The sequence below is a fragment of the Manis javanica genome, chromosome 7 (assembly GCF_040802235.1).
Source record: "Manis javanica isolate MJ-LG chromosome 7, MJ_LKY, whole genome shotgun sequence".
NCBI classification, from domain to species: domain Eukaryota; kingdom Metazoa; phylum Chordata; class Mammalia; order Pholidota; family Manidae; genus Manis; species Manis javanica.
The window spans coordinates 61,367,292-61,386,755 of NC_133162.1; the positions used below are offsets into that span (position 1 = coordinate 61,367,292).

General features: G+C 34.6%; 1 protein-coding gene across 4 annotated transcripts in view; it reads left to right on the forward strand.

Moving 5' to 3' along the window:
- Window positions 1-19,464, forward strand: part of PCDH15 (protocadherin related 15) — a 1,663,341-nt gene that overhangs the window by 1,604,920 nt on the left and 38,957 nt on the right. For all 4 annotated transcript variants that reach the window (XM_073241042.1, XM_073241040.1, XM_073241039.1 and 1 more), the window contains one exon: window positions 8,646-8,734. In XM_073241042.1, the coding sequence (XP_073097143.1) occupies window positions 8,646-8,734 (89 nt within the window). The remainder of the gene's footprint in view (window positions 1-8,645; window positions 8,735-19,464) is intronic.

Sequence of the window (19,464 nt, forward strand, 5' to 3'; positions counted from 1 at the left end):
TATACAGAGGGACCAACATATGACAGAACCAAGAAGGAAGTGACATGATGACAGGCCTGAATGACACAGATATTTACACCACCTGGAAGAATGAAGCAAAAATGAATGAGAGACAGGACTAGAGTTGGAAGTAGGTGGTTCATGTAAAAGCTTTCAGCCATATTAATAATATTGAAACCTTTTCCTCAGGGTAACAGGAAATCACTGAAAAAATTTTTTAGTAAACATGAGTGAAGATAGATTTTTAATTTAGATAAAACCTTCTTGCTTAGTGCAAATATGATTATCCCCTGAAGATATTATTTCCACTGCTGCCTTCTCGAGCAGTGGCTTTGTTTGCATTCTTCTCTGATTTTGTTTGCCACTGTCTTCATATTATCCACTGGCAGAGGAGGATCTTCGAGGCACAACATTGCTGCTTCTAGACCTTTCTTCCCTTCCTCAGAATCCCACCTGTATTTTCACCTCTTTCTGTCTCCAGTAACTCCCCTGTCCTAAGCTTTGGCAATGTCATTACACGCATATGTGATTCTTCCAATATGCTGAAATCCAAGTCCCTTGAATGCATTTACTTCAATGGTTTTACCCTTCACCCTGTTGCAACCATTTAAGGCCAGTGTTATTTTTGCCGTATCTATTACTACCACCCCTCTAAGTCTTGCATTTCAATCCTCCTACTCTTTGAATATGATACTGAAAGCATCCAGCTGTCCCCAGCACTCTTTTGTCTCCCCCGGGACCTTCAATTCATTTAGCTTACTATATTTCCATTCTGTCCCTATAAATCCTGTTTTCTCTTTCCTGCTTACACACTGTCTAGTGCATCAGCAACTATTATAAACACTCAACCACATACAAATTCATCTTGTTTGCCCTCCCTCCCTATAGCATACTTGACAAAACCATAACTCTAATTCCAACTTTCTCCTTTCTTGAGACCAATACCCAGTCTGATTAGCCTTACTTCAAGTCAATAATGACAGCCCCCAACTGTGCTTCCTGTCCTATCCTCACACTTCTCCTCACCTAGACAGCTCCACTTTTACAATCCTCCATCTCCTCATCCTCACTGTTGCCTAATTAATTGACATCTTATTTCACTGACAGATAAAATTAAAGTATTTTAAAGAATACTTCCACAACTCCCACCAGTAAATCCATCTACCCACCAGAATTTATACCAATATGCTTTGCCTTGTTTTTGTTCATTTAGATGACTTCTCTATACGTTTATCTGGAGCCATTACTTTGATCTGTGCAACAGATACAATTCCCATTCACCAGCTTGAAGACATTGTTCCAGCAGCCCTCCCATTTCTTTCATATACTATCAATATTAATCTCCCCCCCTTATTTGATTATTTCCATAACCCAGCTTTTCTTTTTCCTTTCTGTCTTCAAAAAATAATTTAAAAACCCTCTTGACCTACATCTTCAGTTACTACTCCATTTCTATGTTCCTCTTTCCAGAAAAATTCATCATTAAAATGGACTCTAATTTCTCACCATCTAATCTCTCTTAAACGTTCTCTAATCATAGCTCCACACCCAACACTTATCCAAAACTGCTTATGTCAACATCATCAATGACTTCCATGTTACTAAGTGCACTGGTAATTTGTTGTCTTCTTATTTGAACAATCAGCAATATTTGACTGATTATTGCCATTACTAAGATTTCAGGCCACCATTCTGTCTTGTTTATCTCTAATCTCACTGCTCTTTCCTTCTCACTCTCTTTTGCTGGTTCATTTTCTTTTCTTAAACTTCTAGTATTGATGTGTCTCAGGGCTCAGCCATTAATTCTCTTTTCTGTCTGCCCTCACTGACTCTGTAATTTCATTCAGTCCCATAACTTTCAAATATCATCTATTCACTAAAAATGTCAAATTTATATTTTCACTCCACAGCTCATTCCTGAACAGCAAATATATATCTATGTGTACATGCAACAATTACACTTGCATATCTAATAAAGACATTTATTTAATGTTTCCTAAACTGAACTCCTCTTCGTCATCATGTCTTTGCCATCTATAGTCTCCCCAATCTTCCCAATTTCACTTGATGATGAAATCAGCTTAGAGATCCTAGGCCAGAAGTATCTTGATTTCTTTCTTTTCCAAGCCACATATTCAACCTCTCATTTAAATACTTCTGTGTATACAAATATACATATATATATATATGTTTGTTATAATATGTGCTATATATATGTTATCTATTTATTAAGTACTGTTGTGTGTATATATATACATTATAATGTATGCTATATATATATATACACATACACACATATATACATGTGTGTTATCTGCACATTTTTAACTATTGTTGCAACATCGTTGAAACCATCATCATATTTTACCTGTATCACTGCACAAACTCATTAACTTGGCCCCATGCTTTCACTCCTGCCCTACTGAAGTCTGGTTTTAAAAGAGCAGCCAAAGCAACCCCATAAAATGTAATTCAGATCCTGTTATTTCTCTGCTCAAAATCTCCTGATATCACCCCAATTGTTTCAGAGAACTTCTTATATCATTACAGAGGATTATGAGGTACTGGGTAATCTGGCCTCCAATGGCCTCATTTTCTACTCTTTTTCTCTCTAACTCATTCAAACCCAATAATGTTAGCCACTAGGCTGTTCCTCAAACAACCAGACATGCCCTCACTTTAGAGCCTTCAGTCTCTGCCTAGAATGCTTTTTCCCTAAATATTCTCAGGAATTGTTCCCTCATCTCTTCCATATATTTATAAGGATGTATTTCACAATGAAGTCTACCCTAGCCATCCCTATTTAATATTGCAACCAAATGCCATCACTTCATACCTCGTTATTGTTTTGTTTTTTCAATGAGCTTACGATATTCTTGTTCATTTTTTCCCCACAAAAATTCCATCAGGACAGTTTTTCTGTTTTTAATTAATTTATTTTATTCCCTGATGTTATCACAAGCACCTAGAATTGTATAGTGAGTACTCAATGTCTGTTCATTCAATTAATGAATGGCCCCTCCCCTACATGTTCTTAAAGTGTGGCCCATGCAACCTTAAGGGTCTTCCCTGATCATATCAGGTGTCCATAGGTCAAAGCTCTCTTCGTTAGAATACCGAGATATTGTTTGCCTTTTTACTATGTAACATTTGCACTGCTGTTGCCATTGTATCTTTCATAGCCATGCATAAACAAAAAAAAAAGCCTATTTCAGCCAAGAATGCCCTTACTTAAGCAATAAAAAATTAATTTTAGCAAATCTCCACTCTTGACCAATATTTTTTTGTAATGAAGCAAGAAGTACACATGAAGCATTTTTGCTGTTCTTAGAAGTGTCACAGGTGTCTCAAGAAAAACTAGTATGTAGGTTCAATTAGCTGACTTTTCCATGGAATAGCTTTTTATTTGAAATAATAACTTGGGGAAAAAATATGGTTATTCAGACTTGAATATTTGATATAGATTTACACAAAAACAAATGAAGTGAGGCTGTCAATGCCAGGAAAACAACTGACAGTATTTGATGCTAATGATAACATTCACACTGTCAAGCACAGATTAGAATATTGGAAAGCTTGTATTCACCACTGTGAACTTGACAGCTTCTCATTGCTTAATGATTTCTGATGAGATCAGTGGTCATATTAAAGAATGTGATTTTTTTTCTTTATATCGTGAAATGACACGTGTCAACATTTTTAAATCCACATTATTTAGTGAGCCAATGTTTTCCAAATGACCAATGCAACATGTTAAAAAACCATTCATGGGTAAAAGATTCACTCAAAATGCAAGAAAGATTAATGTCTTTTAATGTAACTAAATATGGTTTTACATTTCACATAAACTAACAACCTTGAAGAAACTATCACGTGGGTTTTGGTGTATCAAAGAAGAGTACATACAAAATTATCTTTTAAAAAGCTATTAAAATATCTCTTCCTTTTCAAGGAAAGTGAGATTGCATCCTCTGATGGCAGGGATCTCTAGAGTTTGCTGCCCAATATGTTAGCTATTTGTTGTATGTGGCAACTGAGAACTTGAAATGTGGCTAGGTTGTAATGAGATGGACTGCAAGTGTAAAATACACACTGGATTTCAAAGACTTGGTTTGAAAAAAATGTAAAATATTTCCTTTACAAGCTGTTATTGATTACTTGTTGAAATGATAATATATGAAATATATTGGGTTAAATGTACTATTGAATTAATTTCGCTCTCTTTTATCTTTTCATTGTGGATACCAAAGAACACATATCTGGCATGTATTTGTGGATCACATTATGTATCTATTATAGGACCTTGTCTAAACTATATGGAAACAAATGAAAAAAAGATAAGAGATTTATGAAGAAAAATTAAAAGAACTTTGAAATAATTATGTAAATCGACAACTTCTGTTTTGGAATTTGTACTTCACAAATGCTAATTCTTTTTCTTTTTGACCATACCTGCTAATCTTAATCCTTACAAAGATTGATCCCAAAAATAATAGGAATATTTTTCAAAAGCTCCCATTAATAATCAATGAATAAAGAGTTAAAAAGTAATTTTATGTACAGAATTTTTAATGTTTGGTATAGTAAACTGATGTGTACTTCTGAAAATTTTTACATAGAGGCTACACCAGAGAAGTAGCATAAATATAATCTAGTGATCTTAAAGAGCTAAATATCTTTCTAAGAGATGACAGAAGAAACTAAAGATTCAGGGATGTAGGAGTTCTTTTAAAGATCAAAATTCAGGCTATGATAGCGTATTCTCTTCATTCACATAGTAAAAAATGTGTATGTTCTGAGTAAATCATGTATTAGCACTTTAAGGAGATTTAAAATTTTTTAAATAACTGTAGGTAAGTCTGAGACACTACTTTTGGAGTTAGATGCAGTCTGACTTTTGTTATTTTATCAGAATATACATACATTATTTTTTGTGAATATAAAAGTATGTTTTCAAAATGTAATACAGATCACAAAATATTTCTTCATAAATTGTAAGCTTAGTATGTGTATATTCCAGAGGACCTTAAATCTTAATTCACTTTTTTGGGTCAGTCAGAATTGAACTCCAAAGCTCATGAACAAATTAAAAATTCCCTTTGAATATGTACTTTATCCTTCTGAATAAAGAAAAAGTACAGACTGTTCTTAAAAGGTAAATGGTAGAGTTATTTATATTTTCAAGGCCAAATTTTGCTTCTAAATAGAGTCCCTAGCAGATGAAGTGATCACATTCCAAAAGTTTACTTACAAATGAGCTTCATATTTATGCGAAAGGAACTTCTGTTATTTCCCTGCATCCATATATAATTAACATGCTAGTTTTTCATTGTCCTACAGTAGAAAAGAACCTAGCAGCCATGTGAAATAGATCCCTGGGTGTTTGTTGTAGTAGGCCGACTATGTAACAAAAACTCCAAAATTACAGTGACTTTACCTAACAAATGTTGTTTTTCTCTCATCTGACACAGCAATGAGCACATATGTGAGGGGGTGGTGTTCTTGACAGTCTCCTGCAAGTAGGGATTTCAGGACTCAAACTCTTTCCATCTTGTTCTTTGCCCTTTGCTGTGGCTTATTTATTCAGATAGAGATTGGGAAAGAAAGGGAATATTCACACATGGGAAAGACGTAAGAATATTCCTTCCTTCCTTTCTACTAACTTCACACTGGTCAGAACTCCTGTGTTTCCACCAAACTACAAAAGAGAGTGAGAAATCTATTACTGCTGTGTTCCCAGTAGCAGGATGGAAACATTAGGTGAACTGCCAGCCTGTCCTTGCTGCACACTGTACTTCTGATTACCAATTACCCATTTCATTATTTTCCCCACATAGAGAAGAAAATCTCACCAAACTCAAAGTCCTGGATCTCAGCTGTGCTATGACATGCTGTCCTCTTCATTGGGTTCAGAGGGAACTCTTGGTGGTCCAGTGATGTGACAAATACAGTCACCAAGTATAGACGCTGGTGAAGAAACAGGATATCCAATAGAAATTCCCATTTGAAGAGGGCAAGAATGGTAGATACATGACAGTCACTAATCCAAGCAAATTTTGAAAATTCTACGCATATATAACCTAGTTCCCCAGTTGTAGGGGTGGGGGATTTCTGTAATGAAATCCTGTTTGACTGTAGGGTAGGAAGGCTTTTGTTTGGTTTTCCTCTGTGGCTGCTGAATCTATACCATACTAGATAGTTTTTTGCCCACTTTCATCTTTGTTTACATCTAATGTAAGACTGGGCAAGTGCGTTTTCTTTCTGGTATATATTCCTGGTACCTGCTTTTATTTTGGGATCTGTATAAGTAAGAGCTTTGCAGGGAATTCATGCAAATGCAGATTGGGTAATTCAAGGAGTGTTTAATGGATAGTTTATTTATGAAGGTGTGTGCTGGATGGATGTAGGGAAGTGAGAGATAGTGCGGGACCTTGGGGAGCATGATAGCAGAAGCCCATTAGAGCCTGCAGACCTGAAGACGTGAGAAGCTCATGTTTACCAGGACCAGATGACAGAGAGCTGTGAGAAGAGAAAAACCCAATAGAATTGACAGGCATGGAGATCTTGTACTGAAGGAAGAAGCAATGAGGACTTACCTCTACTCCTCTCCCCTTCACTAGTCTCCTGTTGATGTTCTCTGCTGCTCACCCTGTCCACAATTCATGTCATCACTCTGAGCCTCCCAAACAGATAATAGAATTAGGAATTGCTTCACCCCAATCCCCTGAGATGGTTTCTTTGCCCTGAGGCCATGATTCCAGCACCACTGGGAGTTTTAGCGGTCATTAGATGAAGTCTAATGATAATACTTCTTGTTGAAACAATACTCCGTGGTACTATTTATTCCAGGCTGTTTACTTTTGGCCAGATTTTTTTTTTAACTTTCCATGGTCCAGTGCTGAAAAAAAGGAAATAAAAATTGGAAAGGAAGGGAAAATAGAAAGATGAAAGGGAAGGTGGAAAGGAGAGCGGAAGAGGGGAAAGAGGAAAGAAGAAAGGAAAAGAAAGAAGGAAAAAGAGAAGAAAAGAAAGAGGAGAATACATAGTTTTACAAATTTCATATACACATTCTGAAGATCATTATCATGTATTTTTACTAGTAATAGCTAAATACGTGTATGTATATAAAATAAAATGCTTTTATATAACCTTGTCTCGGGACCATTAAGACAAAGTCACACAAAGACTGTAATCCTTTTTGTAATGAAGTTAGATCTTTTTTGTAAAGCCCAAGTCAAGATTTATCTATATGTTCAAGGGAAACTTATTCATATGGTCCCAGCTGCCTATGAATTAGAGATAAAGGATGGGAACTGCCGGTGTTAACTATTTGCTATTTGCTCCTAGGTGGTAGTCAGACCCCTGGCTTAATATAATCTGCAGACATGAATTAACAGGCTCACACAATGGTTTGAAAGATTTCTAAGTAGTTGAAATATTTCATGTAATGTTTGGGATTTTTTCGAAAGATCCAGCAAATCTGAAGCCTTTTCCCCACATGGCAACATTCATTAGAGATGAGTAGTAGCTGACCTCTTCAGATGAGTCATATACTCTCTGATTTGTCACACTTCCACTTTTCCCTATCATTTCATACTTTTGCCTACTTCACTCATTTAAGTTACCTGCCTGGTCATGAGGTATGGCAACATGATGCCACTCCCTAGCACAAATTATATTCAGATATATGGTGATAAATATACCTAATCCAGAGTATTCAATTCATGGTTCTGGTGCACTGAATTAACACAGTCTTAATAGTGTGTAAAGTATATAAAGGACAATATATAATTTGACTTTCCTTTTTTCATATCTATACTGGGTAAGAGTTAACAGCACATGTTCTAGACCCAGGCAGCGTGCACTAATTGGGTGCAAGATATTAAAAGTCTCTCTGTTTTCTTATTAAAAATTGGAATGAAATTAATAACTACTGATATAGTTGGTAGTTAGATTTAAATGAGTGAAAACCTGTAGAGTATTAAGAAGAAAAAGTAAATGGTACATTGTAAGCACAGAACCAATGCTATTATTTTTCCTCTGTTTTTCTAAATAAGAACTTAGGAATTCAGTAAATGTTAAATGAATAGGATGGATGCATAAACAGCTGTTTCTGTTAGCTCATTTTAGCCCCATGTGTAAGTTTGTATGTATAGATCTCTATTTACACAAATATAAAGTTGGCTGAAGTAGACATAGACTGTATATGATGATATAGAATGAATTGTTTGAAGTAGTCATAGCTCACATTCTTAGTCATAATGAATAAATGGTCTCTTGAGACATAAAATCTAAAGGCTGTGTTTCCATTATCCTGAGTGGTTTTAAACTTTTTAATAATTCAATTTCAAAAATGCCTTCTTCCATGGCTTAGAAAGTAACCAGTAAAACAAACACAAAACTGGCAATAGTCATGTATCTTCGGGTTCTGTAACTTCTAAGCAAACAACAAATTACCCTTTTCAACCTCCCCCAACATTTAGTAGTGGTTGTGTCACTAAAAATATCACTTATTCTTAAATTTAAAAGTGGGAAACCACTGTGTGCACTATGCAGAATAAGGAAGAAAGAGTCATATTATTTTTTGATTATAAAAATATTGGTGAATAAAAGCTAACTGAATTCTGTTTCTTTTCTTCTTTCAGGTCTCTGTGGTCAATCAGTTGGATATGCAAGTCATTGTTTCCAGTGTGCCCCCTACTCTGGTGGAAAAAAAAATAGAAGATCTTACAGAGTAATGGATTTTTGTGTACTTGTATATTTAAATTTGTTTACTTATATATTTAGATTTGTTACTTATGTTTAAGTTTCATATGGATGTAGTTTTATTGGATTGGGTCATTTTAATCATTACAATGTTTGGATTAAACATGTATTTTAAAACACTTTCTTAATAATAATTTAGCTTACTCTTTTCCTAAAATAGATAGCTTCATTTGAAATATGTGAAGTTTCTGATATTGATATTACCTTCAAATAGGAATGAAAAATAGATGGAAGATCTTAGTATTCAGAATGCTTTGATTGCCGCATCAGTATGATCTCAAAATGCTACATATAAGAAATAATAATGGTTATTATTTGAGTATCTGTCTTGATTTTATGGCCCCAAATTATTCAAAAAGCTCATTATCTCAACAATCCAGCTAGTCCAAGGAAAGTGTTTATCAAAGTGATGTAAGTAGATGCCTAAAGCTTATTCCTTACAAAAACCAAGATAATTTTAAACAATATGTATTTTTAATTATTCTAAAATATATGCCATGCCCCTCTACCTTTTGAACAGTTTGCAATGCACATGGCTGAACGTGTTATTGACAAAGTTATAACTGTTAAGCTATAGTTTTGTAATATACTGAATGCTAGCTATCAAGGATTACTTCACTCATAACTACCCTAACGCAGCCTGCCACCATTTCATCATTTTTGTGTTGGTATTTATTTGTTACTTTGTGTCTTCTATTGAGGTCAGGTTGACAGATGTCAATTATCACTGTCAATTTTCTAACACGATTCCCCCACTTATCAGGAAAAGCTTCAGATAGTTAGATAGCTAACCTTTTAGTAATTAAATGTCAAATAAAATGCAATAAGAGCTGATTAAAGCATGAGTGATTCTCCAGTAATAGAAGCATATGGTTTTTGTAATAATTATTTCTCAGTATTTCACAAATTTCACCTTTAAGTGTCACATACTCATATTTTTAATGAATAAGGTGATTCTTAACATGTATGCATGGAATTGCTATCATACAATGTTTTGTTTACTTCTGCAAAAGTTTATGTATGCTTATATGGTTTATATACACTTAACCTTTATCCAAATGATGGCTGAATACATCTGAAAATTTTCAGAATTCTGCCTAACTATCTCTTAGCTGCTTTAATGTTCTCTATTGAGGCAGGCTTTTGCTGATTAGATTATCAAAAGAGATGACACGCTCTTCAACCTGTAACTTATAATTCTGCTTTATTTTTCTTGAAAACATTACCTAATATTTTTATTATATTTCAATCTCCCATTAGAGTACAAATTCCACAAGGGTAGGAATTCCATTTTTCAGTGCTGTGATTCAGTGCTCAATGCATTTTACTGAACAAAAATTTTATACATGTGGAATTGTGATTCCTTTTTCTCAAATTGAGACAATTTATGAAAACTGAAAAATTGCTACATAAAGGAATAACTTCATAACAACTTATGATTCATTCCCTCTTAAGTGAATATGAAGATCTGAGTGAGAAAAATCAAGCAGTTTTCAAGTCTTGAGAGAAATGTATGACTATGAAAGGAACTTTGACTTCTTTACATTATCATTGAAATAGAGCATGGACAAATAAATTAATCTCTGCAGGACTCAATCTCACCGTTTGTTCATAAGAGCTTATAAAACTTATATCACAGGATTGCTAGTGTGAGAACTAAATAATATGAGCCATCTAGGACAAAAGAAATTGGGAACATTTAATTAATAATGGATATTCTATATAAATAGGTTAGCAGCCCAAAGTCAGTAGGGGAAGGCAGAGAGATGCAGGAGTATTTTTTTGTTGTTATTTTGTTTTTGTTTTTTTATTAAGGTATCATTGATACACACTCTTATGAGGGTTTCACAAGAAAAACAATGTGGTTATTACACTCACCTTTATTATCGAGTTCCCCCCCATATCCCCTTGCAGTCACTGTCCGTTACTGTAGTAAGATCCCACAGAGTCCCTGTTTGTCTTCTCTGAGCTACACTGTCTTCCATGTGATCCCACACACACCATATGGACCAATCATGATATACCACAATCCCCTTCTCCCTCCCCCCAACGCACCTGCTGTGCCCCCACAGCTCCCCTTTGGTGACCACTAGTCCCTTCTTGGAGTCTGTGAGTCTGCTGCCATTTTTTTCCTTCAGTTTTGTTTTGTTGGGAAATCATTTGGTACTTGTTTTTCTCTGCCTAGCTTATTTCACTGAGCATAATGCTCTCTAGCTCCATCCATGCTGTTGCAAATGGTAGGATTTGTTTCTTTCTTATGGCTGAATAGTATCTCATTGTGTATATGTACCACTTCTTCTTCATCCATTCATCTACTGATGGACATTTAGGTTGCTTCCATATCTTGGCTATATGCTGCGATAAACATAGGAGTGCATGTCTTTTTGAATCTGAGTAGTTGTTTTCTTTGCGTAAAGTCCTAATAGTGGAATTCTTGGGTCAAATGGTATTTCTATTAGTTTTTTGAGAAACCTCCATATTGCTTTCCCCAATGGTTGAACTAGCTTATATTCTCACCTGAAGTGTAGGAGGGCTCCTCTTTCTCTGCATCCTTGCCAGCATCTGTTGTTCCTAGTCTTTTCTATGTTGGCCATCCTAACTGGTGTGAGGTGACATCTCATTGTGGTTTTAATTTGCATTTCCCTGATAATTAGTGATGTGGAGCATCTTTTCATGTGCCTGTTGGCCATCTGAATTTCTTCTTTAGATAAATTTCTGCTCATATCCTCTGCCCATTTTTTAATCAGGTTATTTGCTTTTTGAATGTTGAGGTGTGTGAGTTCTTTATATATTTTGGATGTTAAACCCTTGTTGGATATGTCATTTACAAATATATTCCCCCATCCTGTAGGGTGCCTTTTTGTTCTGTTGATGGTGTCCTTTGCTGTACAGAAGCTCTTTAGCTTGATGTAGTCCCTGTTGTTCATTTTTGCTTTGTTTCCCTTGCTCAAGGAGATGTGTTCAGGAAAAAGTTGCTAATGTTTATATTCAGGAGATTTTTGCCTTTGTTTTCTTCTAAGAGTTTTATGGTTTCATGACTTACATTCAGGTCTTTGATCCATTTCAAGTTTATTTTTGTGTATAGGGTTAGACTATAATGTAGGTTCATTCTCTTGTATGTAGCTGTCCAGTTTTGCCAACATCAGTTGTTTAAGAGGCTGTCATTTCCCCATTGTATATACATGGCTCCTTTATCATATATTAATTAACCATATATGCTTGTGTTTATATCTGGGCTTTCTAGTCTGTTATGCTGGTCTGTGGGTCTGTTCTTGTGCCAGTACCAAATTGTCTTGATTACTGTAGCTTTGTAGTAGAGCTTGAAGTTAGGGAGTGAAATCCCCCCACTTTATTCTTCCTTCTTAGGATTGCTTTGGCTATTCAGGGTCTATTGTGGTTCCATATGAATTTTAGAACTATTTGCTCTAGTTTGTTGAAGAATGCTGTTGGTATTTTGATAGGGATTGCATTGAATCTGTAGATTGCTTTAGGTAGGATGGCCACTTTGACAATATTAATTCTTCCTATCCATGTGCATGGGATGTTTCCATTTATTGGTATCTTTAATTTCTCTCATAAATGTCTTTTAGTTTTCAGAGGATAGGTCTTTCACTTCCTTGGATAGGTTTATTCCTATGTATTTTATTCTTTTTGATACAGTTGTGAATGGAATTGTTTTCCTGCTGTCTCCTTCTGCTAATTCATCATTAGTGTATAGGAATGCAACAGATTTCTCTATATTAATTTTGTATCCTGAGATGCAGGAGTTTTTGGACATTCTGTTCAAAGAGCAAAATTTAGTAATAGAGCTCAGACTTTGGATTCAAATAAACAAGTTTGTATGTCTGTGTGCCATCTGGGCAAGAGATTAATGCTTAAGGCCACATTTCCTCATCTTAAATATCAGAATATCAATCTTGTGTTACTTTTGTTGAATTAAATATTAATTTGCTAGTGCAAAAAGCATAGTGTGCACATACCTGATTCCTTTTTGTAGATTCTTAAAAATATGTATTAATTTACAGATTCTTAAGTACAAAAATTTCTGAACCCTTTTTTAAAAAATAAACTATTTTTTAAAGTAGGTTTGTATTCACAGCAGAATTGAGCAGAAGGTATAGAGAATTGCTGTATACTTCCTTCCCCTTCCCCCACATACACAACTTCCCTCATTGTCAACATCTGGCACCAGAGTGGTATGTTTGTTGCAATTAATGGACCTACATTAACACATCCTCCTCCTCCCAAATCCAGAGTTTACATTAACGTTCAATCTTGGCGTTATGCATTCTGTAGGTTTGGACTAATGTGTAATGACAAATATCCATCATCATAGTATCATACAGAATAGACTCACTGCTCTAAAAATTGTCTGTACCTATTCATCCTTCCCTTCCCATTAGCCTCTAGCAATCACTGACTTTTCTACTATCTCCATAGTTTTACTTTTTCCAGAATGTCATACAGCTGGAATCATACAGTATGTAGCCTTTCTGATTCCTTTCTGAAAACTACTTTAATAGATAGAAATAGTGATAAGGACTGTTAGATCTGATTCAGCATCATGAGCCCCAAACATTCACTCTTAGCATCCAGGGGGGAAATAATGAAAATACACTTATAACCACAGTAGACAGCAGAGTACCAATTTACTAATTAAAAGTAACAATTTATTATTCCAGTGATGAGACTAACAAGCACATTCATTTCTTATAGACATTCTTAGATGACAAGTTACATCTTTTTCAAAGCCATTTTCTGCATTTCCCATGAGACATCCCTATCTTGTGAAGTGGAAAACTTGAAATCCATGTGATCACCACTTTTATTTTTTCCTTTAGGCAAACCTATATATGAGGCCAGATCATAATCCAAACTTACCTTGGTAAGCATGAAACCAGTACAAAATGGGAAAGTTGATGAGAGAAAAATTTAATAACATAATGTATCCATTTCATAATGCAGAAGATTTTGCAAAGTATTCTTTGATGGCTAAGAAGAGCGCAGTGCTTGGAAAATAGAACGCTCTGAGTAAATGTCAGCTGCTATGTGATGATAATCATCATTCCCTAGTCCCCTGAAATTTGAAGGAATGGCTCTACTGAAATTTTTTATTACTTTTGTTGTATTATGCTTATAGAACTAGACAATGATGTTTTGAAATGAAACATGCCTCTTTTAAATTATATTGATATATTCAGCAAATTCCAAGAAGAATGTATGCCCCCAACAGGTGGCTTTTCATCTATATTCTAAGTATTTTGGGTTGACCTTAGGATTTATCTCTTTGTGAATCTTGTGTTTCTATTACTTACAAATTCTTGAGATTAAGGAGAAGAAACAGCTGTGAGGATAAAGACAGGGGCATCTTATTATAACCAACAAATGGTTGGCAGTAATGTCTAAAGTTGAAGCTAAGAAATGTTTTCATTTTGTGTTTTCTTCCATTCTCCTTCCACACCACCATGAAGTCCAAATGAATAAAAGTTTGGGATTCTAAAGTTTAAATCATTAAATATCTGCAGAAATGCATTTTTTAAAGGTACAAGTTAATGAGTTTAGAAATACTGTGTTACAACATTCCAATTACAAAATACACAACTGTAATTGATACTTTAGGCTTCAGCATTGCTCAAACACTTCTCTTACTTTCTAAATACAATATGGAAATTCAGTAAAGTACTTTATTGAAGTAATTATTGATTTAGTGTGGAAGAACCCATCTCCATGAAATATTTATATCTCTGAAATATGTCTATATAGTTAACTTATGGCTCCTAGAATTAAGGTTACAAACATACTTTAGAAATCTAGCCAAGATACATTTTTCTAGGATGAGAATTATAAAGTCTCTTGGGAAGAGAACTAATGAAACAATAAATGCTAGCACTTATATTTTCTTCAATTAGTGTAATAACGACTAGTGTTGAGGGAAAAGGTTAAGTTGAAAGGCAAATCCAATTAGCTTTGATCATTTTTACCCTTTCTTTGCTTTATAGTTGGGGATAAGGAAGCATTCTGTAAAGAGACAGATATTAATATTTTAATTAAAAATGTTAATACTTTAATAAATTTTAAAACAGCATTTTTACAATGTTTATAAATGTTATTTAAATTTGTTTTTTACTGAATTTTTTATGATGTAATATTTAAATATTAACACTAATTTAAAATTTAAAAATAATTCTAAATTAATTATTTTAATAACAAAATACTTTTGTAAATGAAACCTTATTTTTAAAAACAGGTAATAGCCTGAATTTAGCCTTTGGGTTCTAACTCCCCAACTCCTAATTTAGAACATTGTACTCTCTAGATAGAAAAGTTACAATGCTTGCTTATTCTATTCAAATTCCTGTAAGAAAACACTGGAGAAAATCGTATGTGAAATTCCTAAGCAATATATTTACTTTTTCCCCAGGAAGCCTGTTCCTTTGAATTCAGAGGTCCTAGGCTCAAGTTTCAGCCCATCAATGACTAGCTAGGACGTCTTCAGCCAGTCAATTAAATTCTTTGAGTCCAAATATCCATATATGAATCTGGAAATTTATTCATTAAATGAGAAGTAGTTATTGGTTATAAGCATTGGAGATGTGGCAGTGAAAAAAGCAAAAATCCTGTTCTCATGGAGCTTACATTCTATTGGGGAAAACAGCAAATAAGATAGTAATAGTAAGTAATCATATAATAATATGATGTTAGGTAGTGAACTGCAATAAAGACAGATACAAGTAATAGTATAAAATTATGGAAGAGAGGTACTATTTTATACAGGATGATTGAGGAAAGTCTTTCTAATAAGTTGACATCTGAACAGAAACCTGAAGAAGTGAAGAGATAGATAGTCAGGTGGCCTTTGTGATGGGTGCATGGTGGCAGTTTTCCCAGAGAGGAAACCACAGCTATGAAAACTCAGATGTAAGAGTATGCTTGTCATATCAACATAGGAATTGAGTTATACAGGACCTCTTAGACCACTTGGAGGATTTACTGTTTTACTCAGTGTGAGATACAACTCCTAGAACTGTCTGTCCAATATAGTAGCCATTGGCCACGTGAGTGCTTGAAATGTGGCAGGTCCAAGCCATAAATATGAACTACACACTAGAGTTAAAAGACAAAAATAAAAGCACAATATCTCATTAATATTTTTAGATGTAATAGCCTTTAATTTAGTAGCCTTTTCTTTTTAGATTGAAATGATAATTTTGGATATAAGTTAAAAATACATTAAAATTAATCTCAACATTTTTACTTCTTAGTGTGGGCACTAGAAAATTTGAATTTGCATGTGCTTTGCATTATATTTCTTTTGGCAATGTTGTCTTTGAAGTTTTTACACAGAGAAATAATGTTCTAGTTTGTTTTAAAAGGTTGTTGAGTGTGAGATCAAGTAGCCAGTTTTGAGTCTATAGCATTAGTCCAGGAGAGAGATCACTGGGACTTGGACTGGTGGTAGAGGTAAACATAAAGAGAAGTGATTACATTAGGGGTATAGTTTTGAAAGGATGGCCTACAAAATTAGGATTGGATTAGATGTATGAGCAAAAGTAAGGATGGCCTACAAAATTAGGATGGATTAGATGTATGAGCAAAAGTAAGGATCAGTAATGACTCGGTTTTACATCTGAGCAAGTGGACAAAATATTTGCCTTACTAGGCCACTGAAAATTTGACAAAATTACACATGTGAAAGTAACAGCATTGTGTTCCTGGAGAGGATTGACTTTACTTAGCGATACTTGGTTCACATCAATAAATGTCCTGAATGTCAGCTCCCTCTCTTACCTTCATCCTGCTGATTTTTCAAGTTGGTACATGGAGAAGGGACTAGTGGTTGCGGAGGGTGGGTAGGAGGGCGAAGGGGATAAAGGGGCACAGTAATTCACGATCACAACATGAGTTGGTCATGGGGCCAGTAGTACAGCATGGAGAATACAGTTATTGATCCTGTAATATTTGAGCAACATTGATAGATAGTAACCACACTAGAGGGGGGTGAAGATTTAATAATATGGGCAACTGTTGAACCACTGTATGTGATATTTGAAACCAACATAAGATTATTTATCAATGATACTTAAAAAGAAAACAAACTCCATTATCTCCTCCCCATATCCACTTTCTTAGTCCAACATTAAGGTTATTTTCTTTAATCTCACTCATTCCACATGGACTGAGTATACTATACATATCAGTTACAGTGTTATCCTATGAAACCAGTGAAAATCTGTCTAAAAATATAAGTGAAACATATGAAAAACAGTATTGTATCTGAGAGTTTTTTTAATTGTGTAGTCTATCTTGACTGCTGTATTCAAAATTAAATTTCTTTAAGTATTGCCAATCACATGCCAATTATATTTAAGTATACTTAATACAAATATGTAGTTGAAGTTGAAGAGGTTATCAACTGAGAACGACTGTAAATGGTTTAATTTTTATCAGATAATGAAGCGTAGACATTTCAATAGTACAACTTTTGAAAATAACATTTTCTGTAATAGGCATATAATAGCTGTAAAATAAATTGAAGCTAGTCATAAACATTAAATGTGAACTCTACATAAAATGCAATCTTACTTTTTAATATTCAAGGTATGATTCATTCTTCTTTAAACACAAATGTGATTTGGTATTATTCAAATTCTTGGTGATTCATTGTTTTGACACAAAGGGAATTTACCTGTGATTTTTCTTAAATATGCTGTATGGATTATCATTTTGGCAGAGAAGAAATAACCTCCTCTCCTTGCAAAAAGAAATATTTGTTTTTAACATATTGTGCTGTAAGAAGTCATAGTTTTTACACAAGTGAAGATAGCCGAGAATGCAATTAGACTTTTACAAAATAGCTTCTGATACTGTTACTCATGCAGTTGCAGTAACATCTTTCTTGCTTAATTCCCTGAAATGTGGAAAAGTGAAGAACACTATTTGAAATCCAATTAGTGTTTAGGGTCATTGGCAGAATTTCAAATTATATTGGTACAGTGATGTCACAAAGCCGCTAGAGTATTAGGACCTTGGTTTTCACCATTTTAGGGGCAAGGTGAAAGACACAAACATATGAACATACAAGAAAAGACGATCAGTTACCAAACTGATTATATCAAACCACTTCTGGTGTAAAGGCAGAGTGATTTTCTGAGTCAAATGCTCAGATTGGAGGGATTTATTTTTACCATGTGGGACATCCATGTGGGTGTCTCCTAATGTAATGTACAAATGTTCCATGGTTCCTAGAATATTACTTAGGATAGAGTCATAGAGTCTGGGCAGAGTCTCTGCAAGTATGTGTTAATAGAGGATATGCGTGCAGAATATCAGGAAAATCTGTATTGCACATCCTTCAGGCCATCTGCAATGCCAATTGATTCTGTTCGCCAGTCTTTTGAAAAAACATTGACTGGGGTGGAGTAGCTAGGTGGAGCTCACTAGGCTGCCAGTTAAATATAAACTGTTTACTGCAACAAAGGGCAAATGAGGGTTTAAAATTATGAAATCTGAGGGGGTTCGAAAACCACCCCAGCAAATAGCTAACGTTTGTGGCACTCTTTTTATTTGTTGGGTTTTGTGAGCTTCATGGGTGCTATATAATTAACGTCTCACACAGACCCTTCGAGGTAGGCCTGATTACTTTCACCATTGCACAGATGAGCTCCTCAAAATTTTGAGAGGTGGAATAATTCCCCAAAAACACAGATAGCAAGTGGTGGAGGTTTAACTTGAATCTGCATCTGGTGGCCAACATAAGTATATATGGAACATATATATAAAATTGTATATGTTAATAATACTGACATACTTCCTTAAAAGTTTGGAATTTCTGGGACTTTGTCTAAAGGTGACATAAATTACTAAAGTTGACATTTAAAGATGATAAGATTACTAAAGATGACATATTACTAAATACTATGTTATTGCTCTTTTAAACTAAAGTAGAACAAATACTAAAGATTTTATTTTTGTTTAATGCTTCTAAGTATCATACTAATTTATTTGCATTATATTCACTTCTTAGAAGATCAAAGGCAATTCTCTTGTTTTGAGGAATTTTGCCATATTCAAGTGCCTTATAGTTGCACTGCTTGTATTTTAGATTGATATATTGCTCCTTTAAATTTAGATTCAGGGCAAATTTAAATGACTGGATTTTTCTGTAAAACAAATTCTTATCAAACTCTTGTCAAATTCAGGCAGAAAGCAAATAAATGGTCAATAGAATTACAGAGGGTCTGGTAGGACCAATTAGACTTTAGAATACAGATGTTGCTACCATGAGAGAGTTAAAAACAGGACTGGTACTTTGGTACAGCTGGACTTAAAATGAAATATGAATAATACTAATGTGCTAGAAATTGACTTCAGCAAAGGGATATTTATTGGCAGCTATGGGTAGCTAAAATCAGTAAGAGAATGGAAAAAACAGGTTGGGAAATAGGTCTAAAAATAGCTGCAGAAGACTGGGAAGCAAAATTTGCAGGATTAGGTGGATATGCAATTTTAGTCTGTTGAGGACATAGCCCCTGGAGTGGGTGAATTCCAATTGTTTTACTCTCTTGTGTCTTTGTCTCAAAAATTGAATTCCAGAGAGAAACTGACCTGGTCTGAGTCACCTGCCATCTTTTTTGGCATGGGATGAAGGCAGGACAGTACCACTGATTAAAGTTCTATCAAATGTGACGGTCAGAGACA